Source organism: Tympanuchus pallidicinctus, unplaced genomic scaffold, assembly GCF_026119805.1.
Source record: "Tympanuchus pallidicinctus isolate F22 unplaced genomic scaffold, pur_lepc_1.0 scaffold2, whole genome shotgun sequence".
NCBI classification, from domain to species: domain Eukaryota; kingdom Metazoa; phylum Chordata; class Aves; order Galliformes; family Phasianidae; genus Tympanuchus; species Tympanuchus pallidicinctus.
Genome location: NW_026294721.1, coordinates 8,436,516 through 8,457,161, shown reverse-complemented (window position 1 = coordinate 8,457,161; position 20,646 = coordinate 8,436,516). Strand labels below are relative to the sequence as shown.

Genomic DNA, 20,646 nt, shown 5'->3' with positions numbered 1-20,646 from the left:
GCACATTCAGAAGGAAGTACATAACATGAGTACCTTATCAGCACGGTGCTTTGCAGCACTGGAAATATTAGTTTTCAGCTGTGTAGAAACTTTCTGCAGCACATCAAACCACCTGTGATAAAACAAGAAAAACATGCTCTAAAAAAAAAAAAACAGAGGTATAAACAAGTGGTGCTTAGAAGCATTTTTACCTGATGCCACTTCTAATTAATTGACTGCTTCAAGAATCTTAGTAAAAGGAAAGATGAACAGAAACAACCCACAGTATGCTATATCAGAATCATGCAGATATGAAGACAACAAACTTCTAGTAGAGAAAGTATTTCTGGTGTCTTTTAGTTATTTTCCAGCCTTTCCTTTAAGACTATTGACTGTTCACTATAGGTAGAAAATTAATTAAATAGTTGTATTCAAATCTATTTTAAACTACTTTAATGCTTTGAAAAAAATTAAGCAATACCCATTTTAATGACTTAATTTTGATTTGGGAAACACACTAGTGATAATCAATAGAATTCCACCCAGGACTGCCATGAAAAGATACTTCACTCATATCTACAAGAAATAACACACCACACTGTAATTTCATATTACTTACAATACCCCCTTATGATATTTACGTTTATGTAAAACACCAAAAAAATATTCTACTTCAAGCCAACATTATGTTGAAAGAGAAAAAAAATTACCCTGAAGCATCATGTTCTTGCTCAGCCTGAACCATATTCCTTAGGCTTGCATCAGCAAGTGCCTGTGTAAAATGTGTATATGGTGCCATGAAGCAATAATGATAGAGACCAGGTCTCAAATTGGAAGAACCTAAGCGTTGAGCTTTGCCTTGAGCTTTGCTGGTGTTCGAAGACAAGCCATCATACTGAGAAGCCAGATTTGTCCCAAATAATGTTTTCAGTAACTAGAGAAAAAAATGGGGAAAAAAATATTATGGTTTTAGGACTACACAAAACTTGACTCCTCACCCTTCCAAAGAACTACAGAAGGAAGATCATCACAAACTGAAAGTGCAAACCATGCATCACGTAGTCGAACACGAGACAGTGGAAGAAAAATTGGGAGAATTCAGGAAACAATCTACATCTCAGCCCAAAAAAGATATGGAAACATTTCACTTGCAAAAACAATCACGTAACAATTTAGAACAGTCTACTGAAGCTCTCTTCCCACCAAAATTAAACTGTGGTAACTTGAGCCTAGATGCTCACTGGAAACTTGCAGAAATCTATCATCAACACTGTTCTTTGCTTTCCAGGTCTTCTGATATAGTTAAATGGCTACAGAACACATTTGGAAAATAGGAAACAAAACTTATTTTCTTATTTTCTTAGCTTTTAGTAAGATATTCAAACTGGAAGCAGTTCAAGAGGAAACTGAGCTATTCAGATAGCATCAAGTTTCAGAACAGATGATGAAATTTTCCCCACACTACCTCCCTAAGAAGTATGAGGGGCCATAATCAGAATCCAGCTGATATGCACAGGATGTCAGGTTAAGCCTTAGAGTAACCAAAAAGTTACCTTCTTACCTGCTGTACACAAACTGTTGCCATTGTTGGTTCTCTGTTGAAACATGATTTCAGATATCCCAGGATTTCTTCCACACACTACCAAAAAAAGCAGAAAAACAACTTAATAGTATTTTGCTTTATTATAAAAAAGCATTAATATGAAAATTGGACAATGCAAGATCTGCTTCGCTAATCTTGAAATAGCACAATGCCCAACATCATAGATAAGGAAAATTTCAAGACACAAGAAAAGAGAGGAGAAGGCTTGTTCTTCTCATATTTAACCTGAGTGTACTTAATTACACTTTATTGCTGCAGTAAGAATGACTTCAGGGAAACTATCTTGTTGAAACAAAAAATAGAGAAAGAGAGAAAAATTCTCCACATGAAACAAAGGAAGTATGAATTTACTACAGCTTTCAGGACCACCAATTTAACGCAGTAAATTTGGTTGAGTATTTTACCCAGCCTTCTGGTAGTTCAACATCTTCTTGGAATACTGTCTTTTACAACAATTTTTAAATCCATGATACATGCTTCTTCCTGGTAAAACAACAAACAGGAACGACTCAACTGCAAATAAACACAAACAGAAACCAAACACATCTTGTACCTTTCCAATGTCTTGAAGAGTTGCAAGTTCCAAGATTTGTGACAGAACATCTAAGGCAGACCGTAAGAAGCATCCAAACTTTTCATTAGTGTTCTGGAGATCCAAAGTAACCTGGTAACAAAAATAAAATGAATCTTTTTCTTAACAGAGGAGAAGGAGACAGAAATTGCAGAAAGAAACAGGTATTGACACAAAACAGTCTCCTAAAATTTCACTGTAGTTCAATTAGCATCACTGGAAGCTTAAGCTCCCGTATGAATTGCTGACAGTAGAACTTTATTTTCATTTAAAAAAAGGCATCTTTAATCTTGCAGTAGTTGCAGTATCTGGGAAAGCCTAGAATGCTGATAAATAACGGAGGAGTGATAAGGTATTTCTCAGAAACATAGTAGGTGTTTAAGAATCCACCCTTCTGAAGTGCAGAAATCAAAATACTACACCTTTAAGGAATTCATCATTTATTATCCACACTAACGAGGAAAATAATTTACCCATCCTGGAATAAACTGTTTAGAGATACTGTAATTCATATGGCACTGCAAAACAGTGAAGGATGGCTTAGTATAAATAATGGCAACAGAGAAACAAGAAACATGGTGACAATGCTTATCAGGTTTTGGGGCTGTTTTCTTGGTGATAGAATGTTTTTATTTTGGTTTTAAAAGGTGGATTTACTACTTACAAAATCAAGCAAATTGGACCCTCAATACTACATGAAATTTGGACAGTTTGAGCCTTTCAGTGAATCTCACTCCCCTGTTTAAGTCAGTTGAACCAATTTTACCTGGCTTTGTAAATTTAGTAACAGAATGCTGGGGATTACTGCCTCAGCAGAGCCAGAGCCATGTTTAAGGTAAATAGAGTAACTGCTCAAGCATACTCTGAATCAATCAAATATCATACGGTACCTTATAGTTAGCATGGGTTGCTTTCAAGACATCGTATAACTTCAGATATGATGGAAGATGATAAAAGCTTCCTACTGAAGATGATTTACTTGTTGTAGCAGGAACACTAGCATCAGTTTGCCTAGTAGCTTAAAAATATATTATTTATTAGCATAACATACTTTACCTAGAGTGCTCATTACACACAACTTAATATAATTTAACATATCTGATTTTTAAACAAAATGTCCAAGTTAACAGCATGAATTTTTTGGATCTGGATGCATATTTGAAAACTGCAGAAACCAAACTGTATAAATTGAAAGTTGGCAATCCAAAACAAAAAGAAAAAAAAAGAGAAAAAAGGATTCAGAAGTTGCTTGTACCTAAACAGCACAGTCGCTTTCCATAGAAAAAGAAACACTCCCACCATAGCTGCTTCTCCTGCTACACAATACTGAAAAGAACCTGAACTTCTGAGAATAAACCAAACAACCTTTCCACCTACAATTTAAGACAAGCTACTCAATTATTTCTACTCTCTATGTTGTTCCCATACACCTATTAAGCCTCCCACCTAATGTCTCCATTTTAGTATGTATGCCTACCTGGACTAGTTTCACCACCTTTTTTAGGGCTCATTGGCACAGAAACCTGCTCTACTGGCTCCTTCTCTTTCCCCTTCCTCCGAATTGGACTAAGAGAAGGTGGGTTTGTGAGAGAAGGCAGCGCTGTCTAGAATTAAAAAAAAAAAAGCATTATTAATTATGTATGCAAAAGTAGCTTTTGTTCTTCTATAAAAATATAAAGCATATTCACACTTTGTTTAAACTACCTTTTATTTGACTGTCAGTTTAATCAAAATGTCTCAACTTTTAGGTTTATGACATGGATTTCCTGTGTGAAAAGGAAGAAGTTTAATATATTCCCTACTTTTCTTTTCAACTTTAGCACAAGCCAACCAGACAGAAACAGAAGTCAATGGTCAAAGGTTCTTTTGATCCCAGATAAAAGAATGTTTAAAAAAAACAAACAAACAAAAAAAACCCTACACTTTCCTAAAACATTAAGAAATCACTAATTACATTATCTTGCAGTCACTAACTCAGTCTCAAAACATAGATACCTCAAAATAATAAACATCAAAAATCTCACATGACTTATCTCAGAAATGAGAACTTTTTCTGCTGGACATTCAGAAGACAAGAGTTATTGCTTGATCATTCACCAATAAGCCTTTCTTCATCCCCTATATTTTTTACAAAGGGGAGTGAGAGCAGTGTTCAGCTGCCTACTGATGTGAAACCACCACACAACGAAGGCGATGAGACTGTTGCCTGTGTCAGCTCTAAAATGCCTATCTTCGAACAGTATTGAACTCAACAATATTTAAGTCATGCAATTTTGTTTGTAATACATACTTTTACTGCTGGGCCAGGAGCAACATCATCCATTACATGAGCACAAATATTAATGATCTTCAGCAGATGAGAAAAGAGCTGTTCTACCAAAGTAACAAGAGTTCGATCTGCCAGAGCTGGCCATGGTTCCTCCTGCTTTGCAGCTCCTTGGTTTGAATCTTCTTCAGCACTCCAAGGGTTCTTTAAACACTTGGGTGCACTTGCTGTAACAGGAATCAGATTAGTTAAAGAAAATAAATTTTGCAATTAAGAATGTTTATCATCTTTAAGAATAGATATTCAAATAGAAAAAGAGCTTATGTTTTCAAAAATAGCAGTATGAGCACAGTTTTAAACAGATTAAAAAAAAGATAGCTCTTTATATCCAGCTTGCAATAAACATACTGGACTTTCCCCTAAGCAAATTAGGGCAAATTTACAACTTTGAGGTAGTATCTAAATGGCCTGCCTAAGCTGAGAGTAGTGAAATCTAAGCAAATAGAATTCCTCTTTATAAAAAGTTATAAAACTTCCTCTATCAAGGAAGAAGAGAATTAAGGTCAAGAGCCATGCTAGTGCTAAAAAAAAAAAAAAAAGAAAAAAGAAAAATCAAAGCAAGCAAACAAAAAGAAAAGAAAAGGCAGAACTACAGCTAACTAGAAGTAGCTTCTTGTCTACTAGGACTGATATTCTGAAGTGGCTGTTTCGAAGAGCACTTACATGACTTTTCCATGCTGTCTCATGATAAATCAGAAAGCAATATAATAGTAGAACTAAACAGCAATTTAGCTATTTAGCAAAAGAAGTATCAAAACTACATTGGTTTCAATTTGTTTGCTAAAACTGAAAGAAACATTTATAAACCAACAAATAAATGGCAAAATATTTGTCAGTTGCATGAGCCCTGGATTAGTTTTTCTCTGGAGAGCTCTCTCCTCCAAAAGCAGCATAAGAAAAACCCAAGATCTAAGTAACCTAACATGCCTTGCCCTTCCACACAACAGAAAAAAGAAGGAATCTCATGAGGTCACTTGTTCATTCCACAGCTTAAAAGCAGAGTTAGCTACAGATATATGAATCTTAACATGTTTTGAATTTACTTTCAACTGTTTCATCTCCGGAAACTTTTACAGAACTTCAATGTTCTTACAAGAACACCTGAAAATGCTTAGTAAGCAGTTGAAGTGCTTACTCTTACATGATTAATGGAGTAAAAATCTTTTCTTTGTCTTTGCTATGTTGCTGCTTTCATAAATACATGTGAAAGCATATTTAGTCATTTAAAAATACAAGACATATTTTTGAGTGTCCTTAAGGAATTATGTTCTTAGAAGACACCTCCAATTTATTACGATACTCTGAAGTCCAAAGTCTGTCATTTAAAACGTTGGCAACCACTGAAGGCTGGTATTGCCTGTACATTTTTTAAGTGCATACTATCTGATTGCTATCAATGAAGCTATAAGCAACAGCAAACTAGTCAAGAGAACCCTGAGGAATCCTTTAATATTTTTTAAAAATTACTCTAAAACTAAAAACGCATAAAGCTCTTACAACGTAAAAGAGGTCTTACAAAACACAAGTAGAACTTTGAACTTCTAGAACAAACAGAGGAATGGGAAGAGATGATGACCAGATCCCAGTTAGCATTTTGGTTTTCATGGCTGCAGAAATCAATCCACACTTGTAGCTAGCAAATGTGGATGAAATTCAGCTGTTCAGAAGAAAAAAGCCTACTGTCCAGAAGTGTTTCAAACCTCATGAGTACAAAGTTCTGTCTCTACTTCTTCTCCTCAATCTTCTCAGTATTTTGCCCAAGAGGGCAAGATAAAGGTGTTCTGATGCCAATAGTAAAAATGATGGGTTACTTCTTTTTTTCCTTACCCGCAAGCAAATTTCCAGTCAAAATCAAAGCATCTTGATGAGCAGAAAGGTCCAAAGGGAACCATGTTGATGAAAGAAGAGAGAGGACCATCCCGGCCATTCCAACAGTGCAGCCCTTCTGAGTGTCATCTGAAGGACTTGTCTGGGAAACTCTAGAGGTACAATTTTAGAATGTCATGATTTCTTTTTTGAGAAGCCTCAAGAACACTAACAATTAAATTAAACCAGTACTCCTAAAAAAAAATAAAAACCAGTACTAAAGAACAACACATTTAACACTTGAGTATGAGTTTCAAAAAACACATCTACAGCAGAGACCTGAAAATATTTTGTATTCTTGAAGAGCTTTTTATTTATTTATTAAAAAATAGCAAGTATCAAAGGTGCTAGTGACATCTACTGAACAACAGATGAATTCAGTATTTACTTTCTATATGCTATGGTTTAGAACTATCTCCAGTTAAAAGGATTGAAAATATGCAAAGTAGGGACAGGAAATGTAAGCTACTGCATAAAAATTTTAAAAATTTTTTTTGCTACATAGCAAAGTAGGAAGAATTTAGGCCATTGTAATAATAAAATCATCCAGCCATCAACCCATCTCCACCATGCCCACTAAACTATGCCACTCAGTGTCACATGAACGTATTTCCTTAACATCTCCACAGTTGGTGACTCCTCCACCTCCCTGGGCAGCCTGTTCCAATGCCCCACTACTCTTTCTGAGGAGAAATTTTTCCTTATATCCAACCTGAACCTCCCCTGGAGCAAATTAAAATCATTTCCTCTTGTCCTACCACTTTTACCTCGTTTTCAGGCACTAATGGAGTGGTAACATCATCCCTGAGCCTCTTTTTCTCCAAGCAAAATAATCCCAGTTCACTTAGCTGCTCCCCATGAGACATGCTCCAACTCTTTACCACCTTCACTTGACCCTCTTTGGATACACTCTGGGCCTCAATGTCTTTTTTGTGTAGCGAGGGGCCCAAAATGGGAACACAATACTCAAGGTGTGGCCATCCCCACACAGAGTACAGAGGAACAATCACTTCCCCCTTCCTGCTGGCTACACTGCTGTTAGCCTTCTTAGCCACGTGGGAATACTGAAGGCTCATGTCCAGCCAGGTGTCAACAAGCATTCTCAGATCCTTTTCCTCTGTGCAGTTTTCCAGCCACTTAGCCCCAAGCCTGTAGCACTGCACAGGGTTGTGGCCAAAGTGCAGGATCCAGCAAAACAAACATTTAGACCTGTACAAGACTACAGCTTTATTTCAGGAAAAGACCTTATGTCACCTCTGCATAAAGGGTCTCTTTGAAGATTATTTCTTTTTAAATTCAAAAGTCTTTTAATCTAGTCTTTCAGGTTTAGCACAATTAAAACAATTTCAGAAAATAAAATTTACAATAAGCTTTTTTTTTGTTTTTGTTTTTTTTTTTCTTTTACAAAACTACACTAGGAATTACAGTGCAGTTCATTAAAAAATGTACTTTAATATATACTTAATATGATAATATATTTAATATCATATCTTTTAATATGCGGATGTTGTTTACTTTACATACAGATCAGAAACCACAATTCGTACAATGCTGAATTTTACATAGGAATGCAGCAGTTCCAATGGCTGTTAAACCATAAAAATTTCAAGACTTCAGAAGACAGAAAAGAATTTCTGTAAAAACTCTCGTGTCTCACATAAGAGGTCCAAATTTGCAATCTTACTTTCCAGTACGATAAATGCTCACATCATGCAACAAAAATAAAATCCAAATTAATATGAACATAGGTTCAAAACTTGTAAAGAAAGGATCAGAGCAAAGGGTAGAGGTTATGTCACTGCATCAGCTATGAATGCTTGGTGCATCTTAAGTATAGGTTTTTTAAGCTATGTAGAACAGAAAACGTCGTTGCAAGTCTGCAAAAATAAGGAAGGAATATTCAAAACAAAGCAAACTAGGTTAAAAGTTGAAAGGATAAAAAAATAGAGTGCTAAAATTCTAAGCAGCTTGGATGAGAAACATTAAGAAGACCCATACAGACATACATTATTAGATAACCAACCCAGCTCCTAAAAGCGCTGTGCATTAATTTTGTTTCTTGGCTACACACTGATCACACACCAATGCATTTCACTTGTTATAACAATTTATAAAACTAGACCTGCAGTCCAGTCATCTAAGACAAAAGACATCTTGTAGAGCACATACCAAACATGACACACTTATATCCAGAATGGGAATTGGAAAGAAAGACTTGAGGACAAGCAAAGGGAGTATTATTTAAAAAGAAAAAAAAAAAAAATTGTAATAAAGCTTCAGGATACATAAGAGTTAAATATGAGTAGAAATGCCTCCTAAGAGTCATACAAAGAAATGCAAAACATATTTTCAGCAAGTATGCATACTAACCTAAATACGAAGGTACTATAACCTACTGAAGAAATACTTGTAAGTATACTTGCCCTGGTCTCAGCTGGGATAGCGCATGACCTGACCATTCTTATAAAAGGAGACAACTAAATGCATAACTCCACAAATCAGGCACCAGGTTGACTGGAGGCAGTAGAACTGCTAACACTTAGTAACAGCTCTCCAAAATTTTAACAAAATCATCAACAGTGATGAAGAAAGTACATATGTGCACGTTCAGTAGCTAGTTTTACGGCTCATGTGGCACAGCTCACTGACAGAGGCAATAGTGAACAACTTGATACAAAAGAGCAGCTCCTAAGATGAGCTCAACAGTAAATATCTAAACTGGAACATTTGATACCCAAGTGAGAGTACTATTTTTTCATATGCATTAATTTTAGAAGCATGAATACTGGATGAAGAACATACCCACAGTGCCATCCCACTGTCCAGGTGCAGACTGGAAAGGTTGTGGAGAGAAGACACAAAGCTTCACAGCAGCCAAACTGAAAAGTCAAAACCAAGCATGAATCACTGGAACTGTCAGCAACAACAAAATACCTTCAAAGTGAGAATTCAATATATTGTTATTGTCACAATACCAAAGCTGCAGATACATATACACTGAAATTTTTAAAAAATAAAAAGAAAAAAGTCAACCGTTATAGCGACTCAGAAAACTCACTGTAAGTGATCTTGTAGTGGATATTGTCAGTGCATGGGAAATTGCAGCAACAACCCTTGAAAGATTGTTTTCCATAGTGACATCTGTTGGACTTTGCAGCATATTGTAACCTCTATATGTTCTGAAATAAAAATATTTATAGTACTAAAACACACACTTAACGCTCAAACATACCTTAATAAAAAATGGTCATGGCCTAAGTTACTATTGAAGGTTTTATAGACAGCTTGTTCAAATGTATTAAGAAATACAAAGTATGAGAACATTCTAAATACCAGCTAATTCTATTTTCATATTTAGTTTATTAACCAAATTTCTTTGTTAGCTAGCAGAAACACAAGACCAACTCAGCATTTAACTATGCTTCAGAAATCCTCACTAGTTCAGCATAAATCTCTGCTACTCTTAGCACTCATCTAACATTTCTGCATGCTCACACACTGCTGTAGAGAATGTGCACCTCACAAAGCCCCACTGTTTCAAAAATGCAACATATGAACCCTGAGTTACATGAGCAAGACTATATATTGAAAAGGTACATAGTTAAAAACTTCTACAACTGACAGAAGCAAAGAGGTTTCATATTCATACAGCTCAGGCTGTCTTTAAAGACTGAGGAGCAAACATTAAAGTCTAGTTGGCAGCAAAAACACAGCAACAAGACTCCACTATCAAAATTAGGATTTATACAAGTAGTACAGACTTTTGCAGGACAGTCACTTGATGCTTAGAGCTATAAGCCCAGATTAACATATCTGAAGAACACAACTAGCTGGCAACAGTGCACTTATGCAATTGAATGGACAGAGTGATCTTGGGATGAAGAGAAGGAAGCTCATCACAGACCAGTCACTACAACTAATGCACAAACATATCACTAGAAACTCACACACCAGTTTATCCTTTAAACCTCAGCCTGTTTCCATGGAGCCTAAAACTACCATAGATGCTTTTACAATTTTGATTAAGAATGCATAAGCAGGATTTAAATATGATTTTAGGCATTATGAATTGAAATGTATCCACATTTTAAAGCAAGACAAGCCAGACAACATACCTAGTGACAGTGCTCACTGCAAAGTGAGATGGAGGCTGTGTTTCATGCATTAGTAGTTTCAGATAGACGTTGCTTTGGTCCCTTGCTACTGCCACAACTGGATCAGCTTGTCCTTGATCACAGTTATAAAACAGCTTTGGAACAAGCCTTGACAAAATTGCCCAAAAGAAAAATATTTAGAAATTATGTAAAACACAATTCAGAAAGCTGCACATCCTAATCAAACTGTAAATTAAAACAGTCATTGGACTGCTACACTGAATTCATCTTTACACAACTCGTCTCTACTGCGATTACAGAAAGAAAATGAATGTTCTGCACACACGGTGGCTTAAAAATATGTATGCCTTTTCGATAGGATCTCTACCATACAGATTATAACAACCATTTATCTGAAGTACTTCTCTGTCAGTATTCTTGAATTGAAATAAACTAACTACCAACTAATTGTTACTGTTTGGTGCCTCTGGACAGTAAATGCAGCTGTAGCAGCATACAGACTGCAGCCGCTTTTTAACAAGTTTTAAACAAAAAGCATGAAAATTTTAAAATATGCTACATAGAAACCATGTTTGCAAGTTAGGATGACCCAAAAGAACTGTTTCACTTTAAGTCCATCAGCTACTCTGAGGATACTAAACAAATCACTCCTCTACACAAAGTTTTAAGCAGAAAATTAAACTGAAAGTGATCCCCAAAACATGATTATCGTTAAATGTAACTATAATGCTAATAAAAGCAAAACAAACTTCTCTGATAATTTAGAATGATGCATGCTCCAGATACAATTAAGCTGCATTTGTCTCTTCTGCTTTACTTAAATAAAAACGTAACAACACTATGAGGTTATTTTACTTCTTATGTCCACAATGAAAATGTTCATAAACTGTTTTTTGAAATACCTACATACCTCATTAATGAAGCTGCAGCAACATGCCGTACTCTTGGATCTTCATCTCCAAGCAAACAGATGACAACATCACTGAGCACCCTCTCCTGAAGTTTTAGTAGCTATAGAATAAATTAGTACAGTGAAGTAAATGGAACATTTTCATCATTTGACCAGAATGCTAAAAGAGTAATAAATGAGATTTCTTTTGTTATACAAGTCCATGAAATAATCTTTAAGCTAAATTGCAAAAAATATTATTTAAATACAGAAATGCAGGAAGGTTTTTAACTTTAAAAACAAGCAAAACCACAAACAGATCAGAGAACACGAAGATACTGGTATCTCAGTAGCACAGTATCTTCCCAATTGTAGTGTCAGAACATGAGTCTAACACATACAAAACATTTATCTATCAGTGCTGACCAAATTTAAACATGAAATACCAAAATTCCACTGGTATTTTAATCCAGAAACAAAATATACTGATTGAATAATTTACTTACACCAGTATAATGATGAACACCTTTGTGCAAGCTGTCAGTTTTTCCTTCCAAAAAGCTGACTAGCCTATGATAAAAAATAATTTAAGATATCATTAGCTAACATTGTAGGTTATTAATCTACCTTCAGTGCTGTGGGCATTTGGCTTATATGCTTATTTTTGAAAACACAGCTGCAGAGAACACCTGGTAAGTACACACACGATTGGTTGGCTTTAGAAAAGGAAGGTTACTTGCTGAACTACTATCTGGCTAGTGCAACAGAAGAATTACGTTTCCTTAATAAAAACCTTTATTTACCCTTTAAAATTGTATCAGACGGTTTTGAAAAGATGGTAACACGTTCCCAACATCGCTGTTTAAAGACACCTTTAGATAAACAGATTAAACTAAAATCTCCCATACAGTATTATTAATCCCAGTAACTTGAATAAAAGGAATTCGGATATTTGTTACACAAATGATTGGTCTGAACTAGTTTTATGGAACTCAAATTTTTCAGAAGGAAAAGCTCTCCACTGCTGTTCCAGCATCCTATGTACAGCATCTTTGCTGTTACAATGCTCGTGGAAAATATAAACACTTACCGAAAATCCACCTCTGCAAGTGTTTCCAGAAGTTCTGTCCTCACTAGCCAGTATGAGCTGTTCTTCAGCGTAAGAAGGTCAACAATTAATTGTAAGCCTAGTTCACTATAACTGCTACTACACAAGCTCATGATGCAATGCTAAAAAGAAAAAACAACTTTCAGTTATACTACAGAAAAGTTTTTCTAAATTCAATTGTGCTCGACTACCAACATCTGTTTTATTTAACATACACTGAAAAGTTATTGCTTAAGAGCTAGCAGAAAAGGCACCAGTGGTAGCTACTTGGGAAGGCTAACCCCATGAAAACTTCTAACACCTGCTGCTGAATTTAAACTCCAAAGAGGAATCCAAGCTAAGAGGACACCCATCCAAATAAGGGAGCTTAAGAACACTTACTATTATCTATTCAAAAACAACCTCAGATAGCTTCCCTGGGATATATTTAGACAGCTGGTTCTGATTTCTAGATTTTGAAGAAGTCCTGCTTCTTCACTTTAATGACTGCTCAACAATATGAATGTGTGACCTTTTCCAAAAGTTATAGAACTTTAAAAAGTCTGAGTCTCATTTTACTACACAAAAGCATACTTTCTCATTTGAGGATTAGCAACTCAAAACGCTTCTCAATATTTGTGCTAAACGGTATGTAGTCAGACTGCCCTATGTACTGAGAGTAAGAAGTCATAACTGACTAGTGTAAGTTGTCTGAACTGAGCAATATCTACTGAAACCTTCTAAAATCAAACTAAATCACAAATCAAACCACTACATATAAATAGTGAGATCATGAAACAGTTGCTTAAAGGGATGGCATTATTCCAGTAGATGGAAAATCCCTCAGATGCGCCACAGATCCCTCTTATCTCATAAAATCATCATTTCATCCAACAAATATCTACATCACACTAAAAGCCACACCGTCTCACTGACGCCTAAGCTGTAATTCAGTCACACTGTGCCTTTCACTGGTGTATTAATTTCCTTTGGTCTCCATTTTGTCTTCACTCTCCTATTTTTTTGGAGTATTTTTAAAAATTCCTCAAGGAAACATCACTCTGCTATTTAACAGGACAATTTTCAATGATTTTATTACAGAAATAAAATTTTCAGATTGTAACCTGAACTCATAAATTCAGCTATCACTTCTATTTTAACAATTGCTGAAGGATCTTTCACCCATTTTACAGCAATTATTTTTCTAAGATCTGTTTCAGTTTCATTTTTATTTTTTAATTATATCAAAAAACAATGATTGTTTTCCTTGTCATTACTCTCATTTATTCTTTAATTTCCAAACAGAATAATCCAGGTGACAGACATTTGTACTTCCCTGCCAAGCCCAAGAAATCTTTATACTTAACGCGCTCACCCTATGCTGATTAACTTCACATTACAGCTCATACCTGTACATTTTTCATTACCCAAGATACCGTCTTTATATTATACTATTACATGATCTACCAACATTATTATTTTCTAGTTGTTTGTTCCTCTGTGTTTATGCCTGAAATCCACGTTTTCTAGAACCAATTTACTGAGGAAGAAATCTTCTCAGCTCCACGTTCACATACCTGAGAATAGTGGATCCTAGACAGCAAATAATGTCCCTGTGGTCTGCACGGTAATGCAAATAGATAATTACTTCTGCTTACCCTCACAGCTGTACAAGCCAGCTTGCATGTAACAGAGGACTCATCTTTCAGTGTTTTCTGTAATAGAGGTATGCAGTCTACCAAGGAAAAGAGATTTCCTAACAAAAAAGAATTCAGAATAATGAAACAAAAGAATGTTTTGGCTACAGAAAAGAAGAGATACACTTTAAAAAAAAAAAAAAAGTTACCTGTTGAGCTTCTGACATTTACTAGCCATTTCTCCACATCAAAGCGTGATTTAAGTAGAATAGAATTGATAATTGTTCCACAGAGAATAGCAGTAGCTCCTCTAATCTGGGGATCTCCATGGTCAATGTAGTTCAGAATATCTGATACATACTGCTCCTCTAGGAAAACAAGTTACAACTACTTTATTTTAAAGATACTTGTCTTAAATTCAACTGATCCCTAAAAATGTTTCAGTGGAGGTACTGACCATATGGATCAACACCAGCATATTTTCTCAGTAAACCTTTCTTTGGTCTAACTTACACAGATCTCTTCAACATATTAAACATATTAAACATATTAATCATACCACTCATACCAACTACTATATTTAAAACCACTGGTCAATCACATCAGAGAATCATAGATCGACTTGGGTAGGACCTTAAGGCCCAACCAGTTCCAATTTCCTACTATGGACAGGGTTGATACCCATTAGATCAGATCACCCAGGGCCCACTTGTCCAGCCTGGCATCGAATACCTCCGAAGATGGGGCATCCACAACTACTCCGTGCAGCCCGTGCCAGTGCTTCACCACCCTCTGAGTAAAAAATTTCTCCTAATATCTAATCTAAATCTGATGTTGTATTGCAACCAAAACCAAAATTCTCTGGGGAATATAAGAAAATGTTCTGGTCAACACCCCAGTTTTACCTCTTCAGCACCGAAACAGTTGAATCCTCCAAGTCTGTGTTGACTATATTGTATAATTTTTAAGATTACATTTTATTATTCATAAAACCTAATCTAATGACATAGAAATTATCTAGAAATTAAAATGAAATAAATTGGAAGCAGCTATGTGAGAAATAAGCAACTTTTATGTAGAAGTTGTATTAAAATAACTTTTACTCGTCTGAGTTAATACAAACTGATGCAACATTTGGATTTAAAGAGTTTTCAGTACAGATGCTGCCTCACTTATTTGAAAACCCAAACATATTATTAAAAAAGATCTGAACTACAACATACCATAATCTTCTCCCATTGCTTCCAGGGGTATTTTATACAATTTGCTGAAGAATGACTCGGGATGAAGGGCAACAGCTGCTCCAACACAACTTACTGCCAAGGCTTTTACACTGACTCTCACATCTCTATCTGGAACTAAAGCTAGTAAAAGAAAAATAAAATGTTGAAAAGCTTCCTAATTTGTTTTCTAAATTAATTAATAACTCTTTATAATATAAATAGCTTATAGTCTGAATAAAACAGAAAAAGATATTGAGCCCAGAGCAAGTACTTCCAGCTTATTAGTGGTAGCAAGCAATTATTTATTTACTTATTGGGAGGAGGAAGAAGAGAGTATAATAAATACTGACAGTAACCCCCCACTTCTAGGCTCACTTCCTTCACTGCTGAGAACGCAGCTGCTATGTTGCCTTTCCAGGAGTAGTACATTAGCAGAGCAGTTAACAAGTAATAGTTTAGAAATAGAACAGACAGACTTGAAATGCTCACTTTAGTCATAATGACATACACACATGTACTTGTGACAGACTTCCCAGAGGAAAAAACTAAAACAAGTGTGTGTATCGTACAGGCTTCTCAGAAAAAGCCTGTATGGACATTTTCAAGAAAGGTAAATGATTCCTCTTTCGACCCACGCAAGCCTCTTCTAGCAATTGCCTGCTCTCAAAGAGGTTTTACCTTTCACTGTCATATATATTAAAAAGAAAAAAAGAAAAAAAAACGGCCACACTAGCATACACAAAGGCATCTAGATGTTAGAAGTGAGAAAAAAGTTGAAATTGGAGTTCCAGCTAGGTCTTTGAAAACCTTAGCCCAGTTCTCTGCTTTCTTATACTGAAATCACTTAATTCCTGGAGGTACGTTTCCCAAGCATAAGTAGGGACAATCATATTACTACCTTGGATTATATTTAAAACAAACAGACAAACATCCCTGAATGAAAACACAGCTAGCAGATAAAGCTAAAAAAAAAAAAAAAAAAAGATACTACCTACCTTGATTTATGTATCACAAATTAAGTGATACAAACAAACTATTGTAAAAATATTAGAACTACGGTCTTTTAAACTTGTTTTTAGGAGTTTCTGTAGAATGGACTGTAACTGAGAAAATTATTTCTTTAGCTTTTAGGTATTGATAGTTTTTAAGACAAAAAATTGAGCACCTAACTATCAACTGAAATCACATACTGATTATTAGGTTGTTTTGCCAGGTCCACACAACCTATAAACTGATGGCCCCACAAAAAGGTGCAAAGATGCAATAGCCCCTTAGGTTTATCTCTCAAGAGTTTATAAATGGTAGATATAATTATTAGACAAGCAAATTACAGCAACACTTTGTACATCAAATAATTCAAAACGGGACTCACTATAAAAATTGTGTATGTTTAAGTGTTTCTAGGTTTCTCTGCAGTCTAGCATGAGCATCTAAATCAGAATCATTATGAGTCTAGAGAAACTTACCTCCTTTCTCCCCAGTAAGTAGAAAAGAGGCTGACAGAAGTCTAACACAATGTACTAAAGGCGCAGAATTTCCATCGGTGTAGTGACCTATGTCTCCTTTTACCCTGGAGGGCTGTTGAAGGCAAATCACAAGATTTATGGAGATAAAAATTAATTTTTGATTTAAATAAAACATTCAGCACAACATGATTTAGAAGTACAGCACACTCCCAAAATTTCAGAGCTTATACTATGAAATACATTTAATACACACTCCAAAAAAAAAAAAAAAAACCCTTTTAAACTTAATGCTTTCGACGAGCTTGTTTCAAGGATCAGTTTAATATAGCAATTCAACCTTAAGTTGTTTCCAAAGAACACCAACAACTTTCTGCAGTTTTACACTTACACAGTAGCCCAAGTTAAGCTAAGCTCTGCCTGTCACAAACCTAGCTCCTCTTGTCCCAGCTCAGAACAAGACCCAACGCTAAAGTCAAAACACAAAAAAGGAGATAGTCACCAGTCAGAACTGCACGAGCATCTCTGCTGAAAGAGAGGCTACAGTAAGGCATAGGTAACTTCTGAGATCAGTTATGTATGCAGCTAGCAGTAAAAATATTTCAGGTATTTGGTGTATACTGTTAGTGTGCAGACAAAAGAGGTTTCTATTCTCAGGAGCTTAAGTATGAGACCTGTTATGGTTTTGCTCATGATTGCATTCAAGATTAACACTTGCGTGTTCATCTTACATTAAATACTACGACTCAGATTTATTATTTAATGTTTTTTACTTTGACTCATAATGAAGTATCCTACATATACAAGCTACCCATGCTCATCATCGATTTACACGATCACAAACTTTTTTTTTAAACTTAGTTGCTTTATATTTTAAACAAGACTACTTTTCTCACCTTATTTTCATGATCAATAGGTTCCACTGCATCTTCTTTTGATGGAAATCTGTCAACGCTGCTATCAGAAGGCTGCCTGCTATGGCTCATGGTTTTCAACAGGTGAGGCTGCTGAAGAGCTTTCGAAAAAGGCAATTCATTAAATACCATTTTAGATGTAAATTAAAAACACTTGGATTGAGCTTATTTATAAAACATGAAAAATAAATTAGCAATGATCAAAACAAGTTATTCATTAGAAACATTTAAAGTTCATTTTGATCTGGCTGTTCATTTTTCACATTCATTTCAGTGTGTCTTCAGCCTCTAAAAACAGCAGGTTCACCTGTAACATCTATCCTAAAGATATTTCTTTTTTTTTTTTTTTTCCTTTTATTTATCAACATACCAATAGAAGAACTCCTAAAAGACTCTGATGAATCATCCTGGAGAATATTTGTAGCTTCATCTTCCTCATCCTGCAGCTGTCCAATTTGCATTCCAGAATACTGTCCTTCAGCACCCTCCAAAACCTATGGAGTATAAAGACAGTACTTACAATGACTTAGTTTAACACACAGTAATAAGGTTTAAATATGCAGTGTTAGTAATCTAGAAATAATGTGAAAGCAAATGTGAGCCTGATACATCAGCATACAGTTACGTGCAGGCCCCAAAGCAGATCCCCTCCCTCCTCCAACATTTGAGTTACAATAGGATCATTACATCTGATAGTCTTCTGGTCAAGTCAAGAACTTGGATGTTAGCACTGAGAAAGCTGAACATGTAAGCAAGTAACTTTTTCCACAACCCTCTCTGCCTCCTTATTCTAAACACAGTTGTCCCTCTAATTTACTAGCTACAAACCACAACTAGCAGCTTCACTGTTGCAATTTGAACTTTACCTTGCTGTCAAACTCTCCATAACCTCACCTGTCTTGAATACACAAAAATCAAACTCAGGATACAATATGTGAAAACTAAATAAAAAAAGACAAATCTGAATATACTTTTATTCCCTCACTCTAAACCAGAGTGCTAAAATCGACACATCTGAAAAGGACTTTAATCCTTTATACCAATGCAGTTTGTGGACAGTAGTTTGGGGAAAGTAATCATAAGAGACAAAAAACTAAAAACATAACAGAAGACAGTAAAAAAAAAGTCATAATCAGAAAAACAATATACTTCTTTGGTTACCTCCTGATCTTACAAGCACCTGGAAATCATTACTTGAAAGGCCCACACACAGGTTAAAGGGGATGCCATTTAAGTCTGTCAGTTAGATTAAAAAATATGTATATATGTATTTGTCATTAGTTATTAAATATTATGCAAACTGATATACAGAACAGTGGAAAGAATTTGCAAGAAGATGCACAAGTTGTCAATTCATCAACAAATCTAACTTGCCAATTGTGAGATGTCTTCTCACTTTGACCTTTTACTGCCTAAGTTTTATTCAGAGAGTGCAATTACCATCACTCTTTTCGATCTTGTATCCTCACATTTGCAGGAGCATTTGCTTGTCAAAACTGTAAACTTACCATTTTACTAGGTATTAGACTATTAATCTTCCAAAGATGCTACCAGTGAACTTAAGTCAAAAGTTCAGACACTTGAGGGGCAAACAAACCAAAAACCCACAACCCTGAAGAAATTTCATGTTATCCCCCTAACTCATTTTCTTTTCTAGCTCCAAATAATTATATTTTTGCTATTTTATTTACAGCCTCATAATACACTCGCCTAATAGATTGATTTCACACCATACCTATACTGTATGCATACTTCAGCTATTTATTAAATACTTAACTGCTGCATTAGTAAATCATGCAACATACATCCAGGAGAATAGAAAGAACAAAAATGCTTTGTGTTGTCAAGTGAAAAAGCAGAAGCAAAAGACAATGTGAAGCATTAGGTTCCAAAAATATTCCTCTAGCATTCCAAATTCTGTTCACCCTTTAACACTTCCGTTAGTCCTTCTACACCAAAACAATTATTAATGGATCTATACAAACTGAAGTTTATGTTAAGAGAACATATTTCCTTTAATATTCACATTCTTCCAGTGAGTGGAAAACTGCTGATGCTTGCCTTCTTACAACCTACACACTGAACAGATTGCCGATAGCTTCTTATTTTTTTAATTATTGCTGAATTGAAAGTGTTAAAAGGAGGTCAAGCTCTCCAATAGGGGTGCGAGCTGCTGACCTTTCCACTGTTATTAGTTGAGGATGGAAAAGTAGAAGACGAGTAAGTAGAGGAATCCAAGTCTGGGCCCTCCATGGAAGAGCTCTGAGATATGTCAGGACCCTCAGTAGAAGGGGATCCCCCCTCTGCCCGTTGCACACTTACAATTTCAGAACTGTCCGAAGGGGTTACAGCAGAGTCTGGACCTTCAGTAGTAGTCTGAGAGCTATCACTAATTGGTGAGGAAGCCTGTGTACCATCATTCAAGTCCATAGTGGGATCTGACTGGACAGCACTGATCTGGCTAGAGCTTCGACTAAGCACATCATCATCTTCCCCTTCAGTAGCTGTACTTGTCAAATCACAGCTTGACAGGTCTACAGAGTCTGACTGCAACGTATGTTGAGAACGTGGCTGTTCAGTAATGATATCGTGTCCGGTAGGATCAGCAGCTGAACTCCCTACTGACCCAGCTGTTGATACACCCGATGAAGAAGCTAGTTCACTCGTTATCTCGCCTTTCACAGAAGCTGCAAAACAGAGATTTCTGAATCAATCGTTTTATTCTTTAAATGGACACTTTAATATTACGTCCTACATTACTACAGTAGAGAGGTAATCATCTCTAAGGCATCTCCTCCCTCACCTTTATTTCACTATATCTATAACAGTACCTCAATGATGCTTTAAAAAAACAATAGGCAGTCAACTTCATTATGTAAGTATATATTTCATACCAAAGAGCATTTAAGGTTATCACATCCTCTGAGTGCCAATCCACTTAGTAGTTATCATAACAGTTATCGTAACAGACTC

At 35.7% G+C, this 20,646-nt stretch overlaps 1 protein-coding gene across 4 annotated transcripts in view; it reads right to left on the bottom strand.

The window, feature by feature from the left end:
• HTT (huntingtin) overlaps positions 1 to 20,646 on the bottom strand; it is a 78,824-nt gene that overhangs the window by 40,130 nt on the left and 18,048 nt on the right. For 3 of the 4 annotated variants that reach the window (XM_052681798.1, XM_052681799.1, XM_052681800.1), the window contains 21 exons: positions 19,996 to 20,360; positions 18,044 to 18,167; positions 17,656 to 17,774; positions 16,763 to 16,874; positions 15,297 to 15,437; positions 14,283 to 14,441; positions 14,095 to 14,192; positions 12,440 to 12,579; positions 11,856 to 11,919; positions 11,371 to 11,471; positions 10,461 to 10,607; positions 9,404 to 9,524; positions 9,148 to 9,224; positions 6,307 to 6,458; positions 4,444 to 4,646; positions 3,631 to 3,757; positions 3,044 to 3,171; positions 2,136 to 2,246; positions 1,541 to 1,618; positions 690 to 913; positions 34 to 112 (listed from right to left, as the gene is read on the bottom strand). In XM_052681798.1, coding sequence (XP_052537758.1) covers positions 34 to 112; positions 690 to 913; positions 1,541 to 1,618; positions 2,136 to 2,246; positions 3,044 to 3,171; positions 3,631 to 3,757; positions 4,444 to 4,646; positions 6,307 to 6,458; positions 9,148 to 9,224; positions 9,404 to 9,524; positions 10,461 to 10,607; positions 11,371 to 11,471; positions 11,856 to 11,919; positions 12,440 to 12,579; positions 14,095 to 14,192; positions 14,283 to 14,441; positions 15,297 to 15,437; positions 16,763 to 16,874; positions 17,656 to 17,774; positions 18,044 to 18,167; positions 19,996 to 20,360 — 2,870 coding nt within the window. Of the gene's footprint in view, positions 1 to 33; positions 113 to 689; positions 914 to 1,540; positions 1,619 to 2,135; positions 2,247 to 3,043; positions 3,172 to 3,630; positions 3,758 to 4,443; positions 4,647 to 6,306; positions 6,459 to 9,147; positions 9,225 to 9,403; positions 9,525 to 10,460; positions 10,608 to 11,370; positions 11,472 to 11,855; positions 11,920 to 12,439; positions 12,580 to 14,094; positions 14,193 to 14,282; positions 14,442 to 15,296; positions 15,438 to 16,762; positions 16,875 to 17,655; positions 17,775 to 18,043; positions 18,168 to 19,851; positions 20,361 to 20,646 lie in introns of all 4 variants that reach the window. The other variant, XM_052681797.1, reaches the window with a different exon arrangement.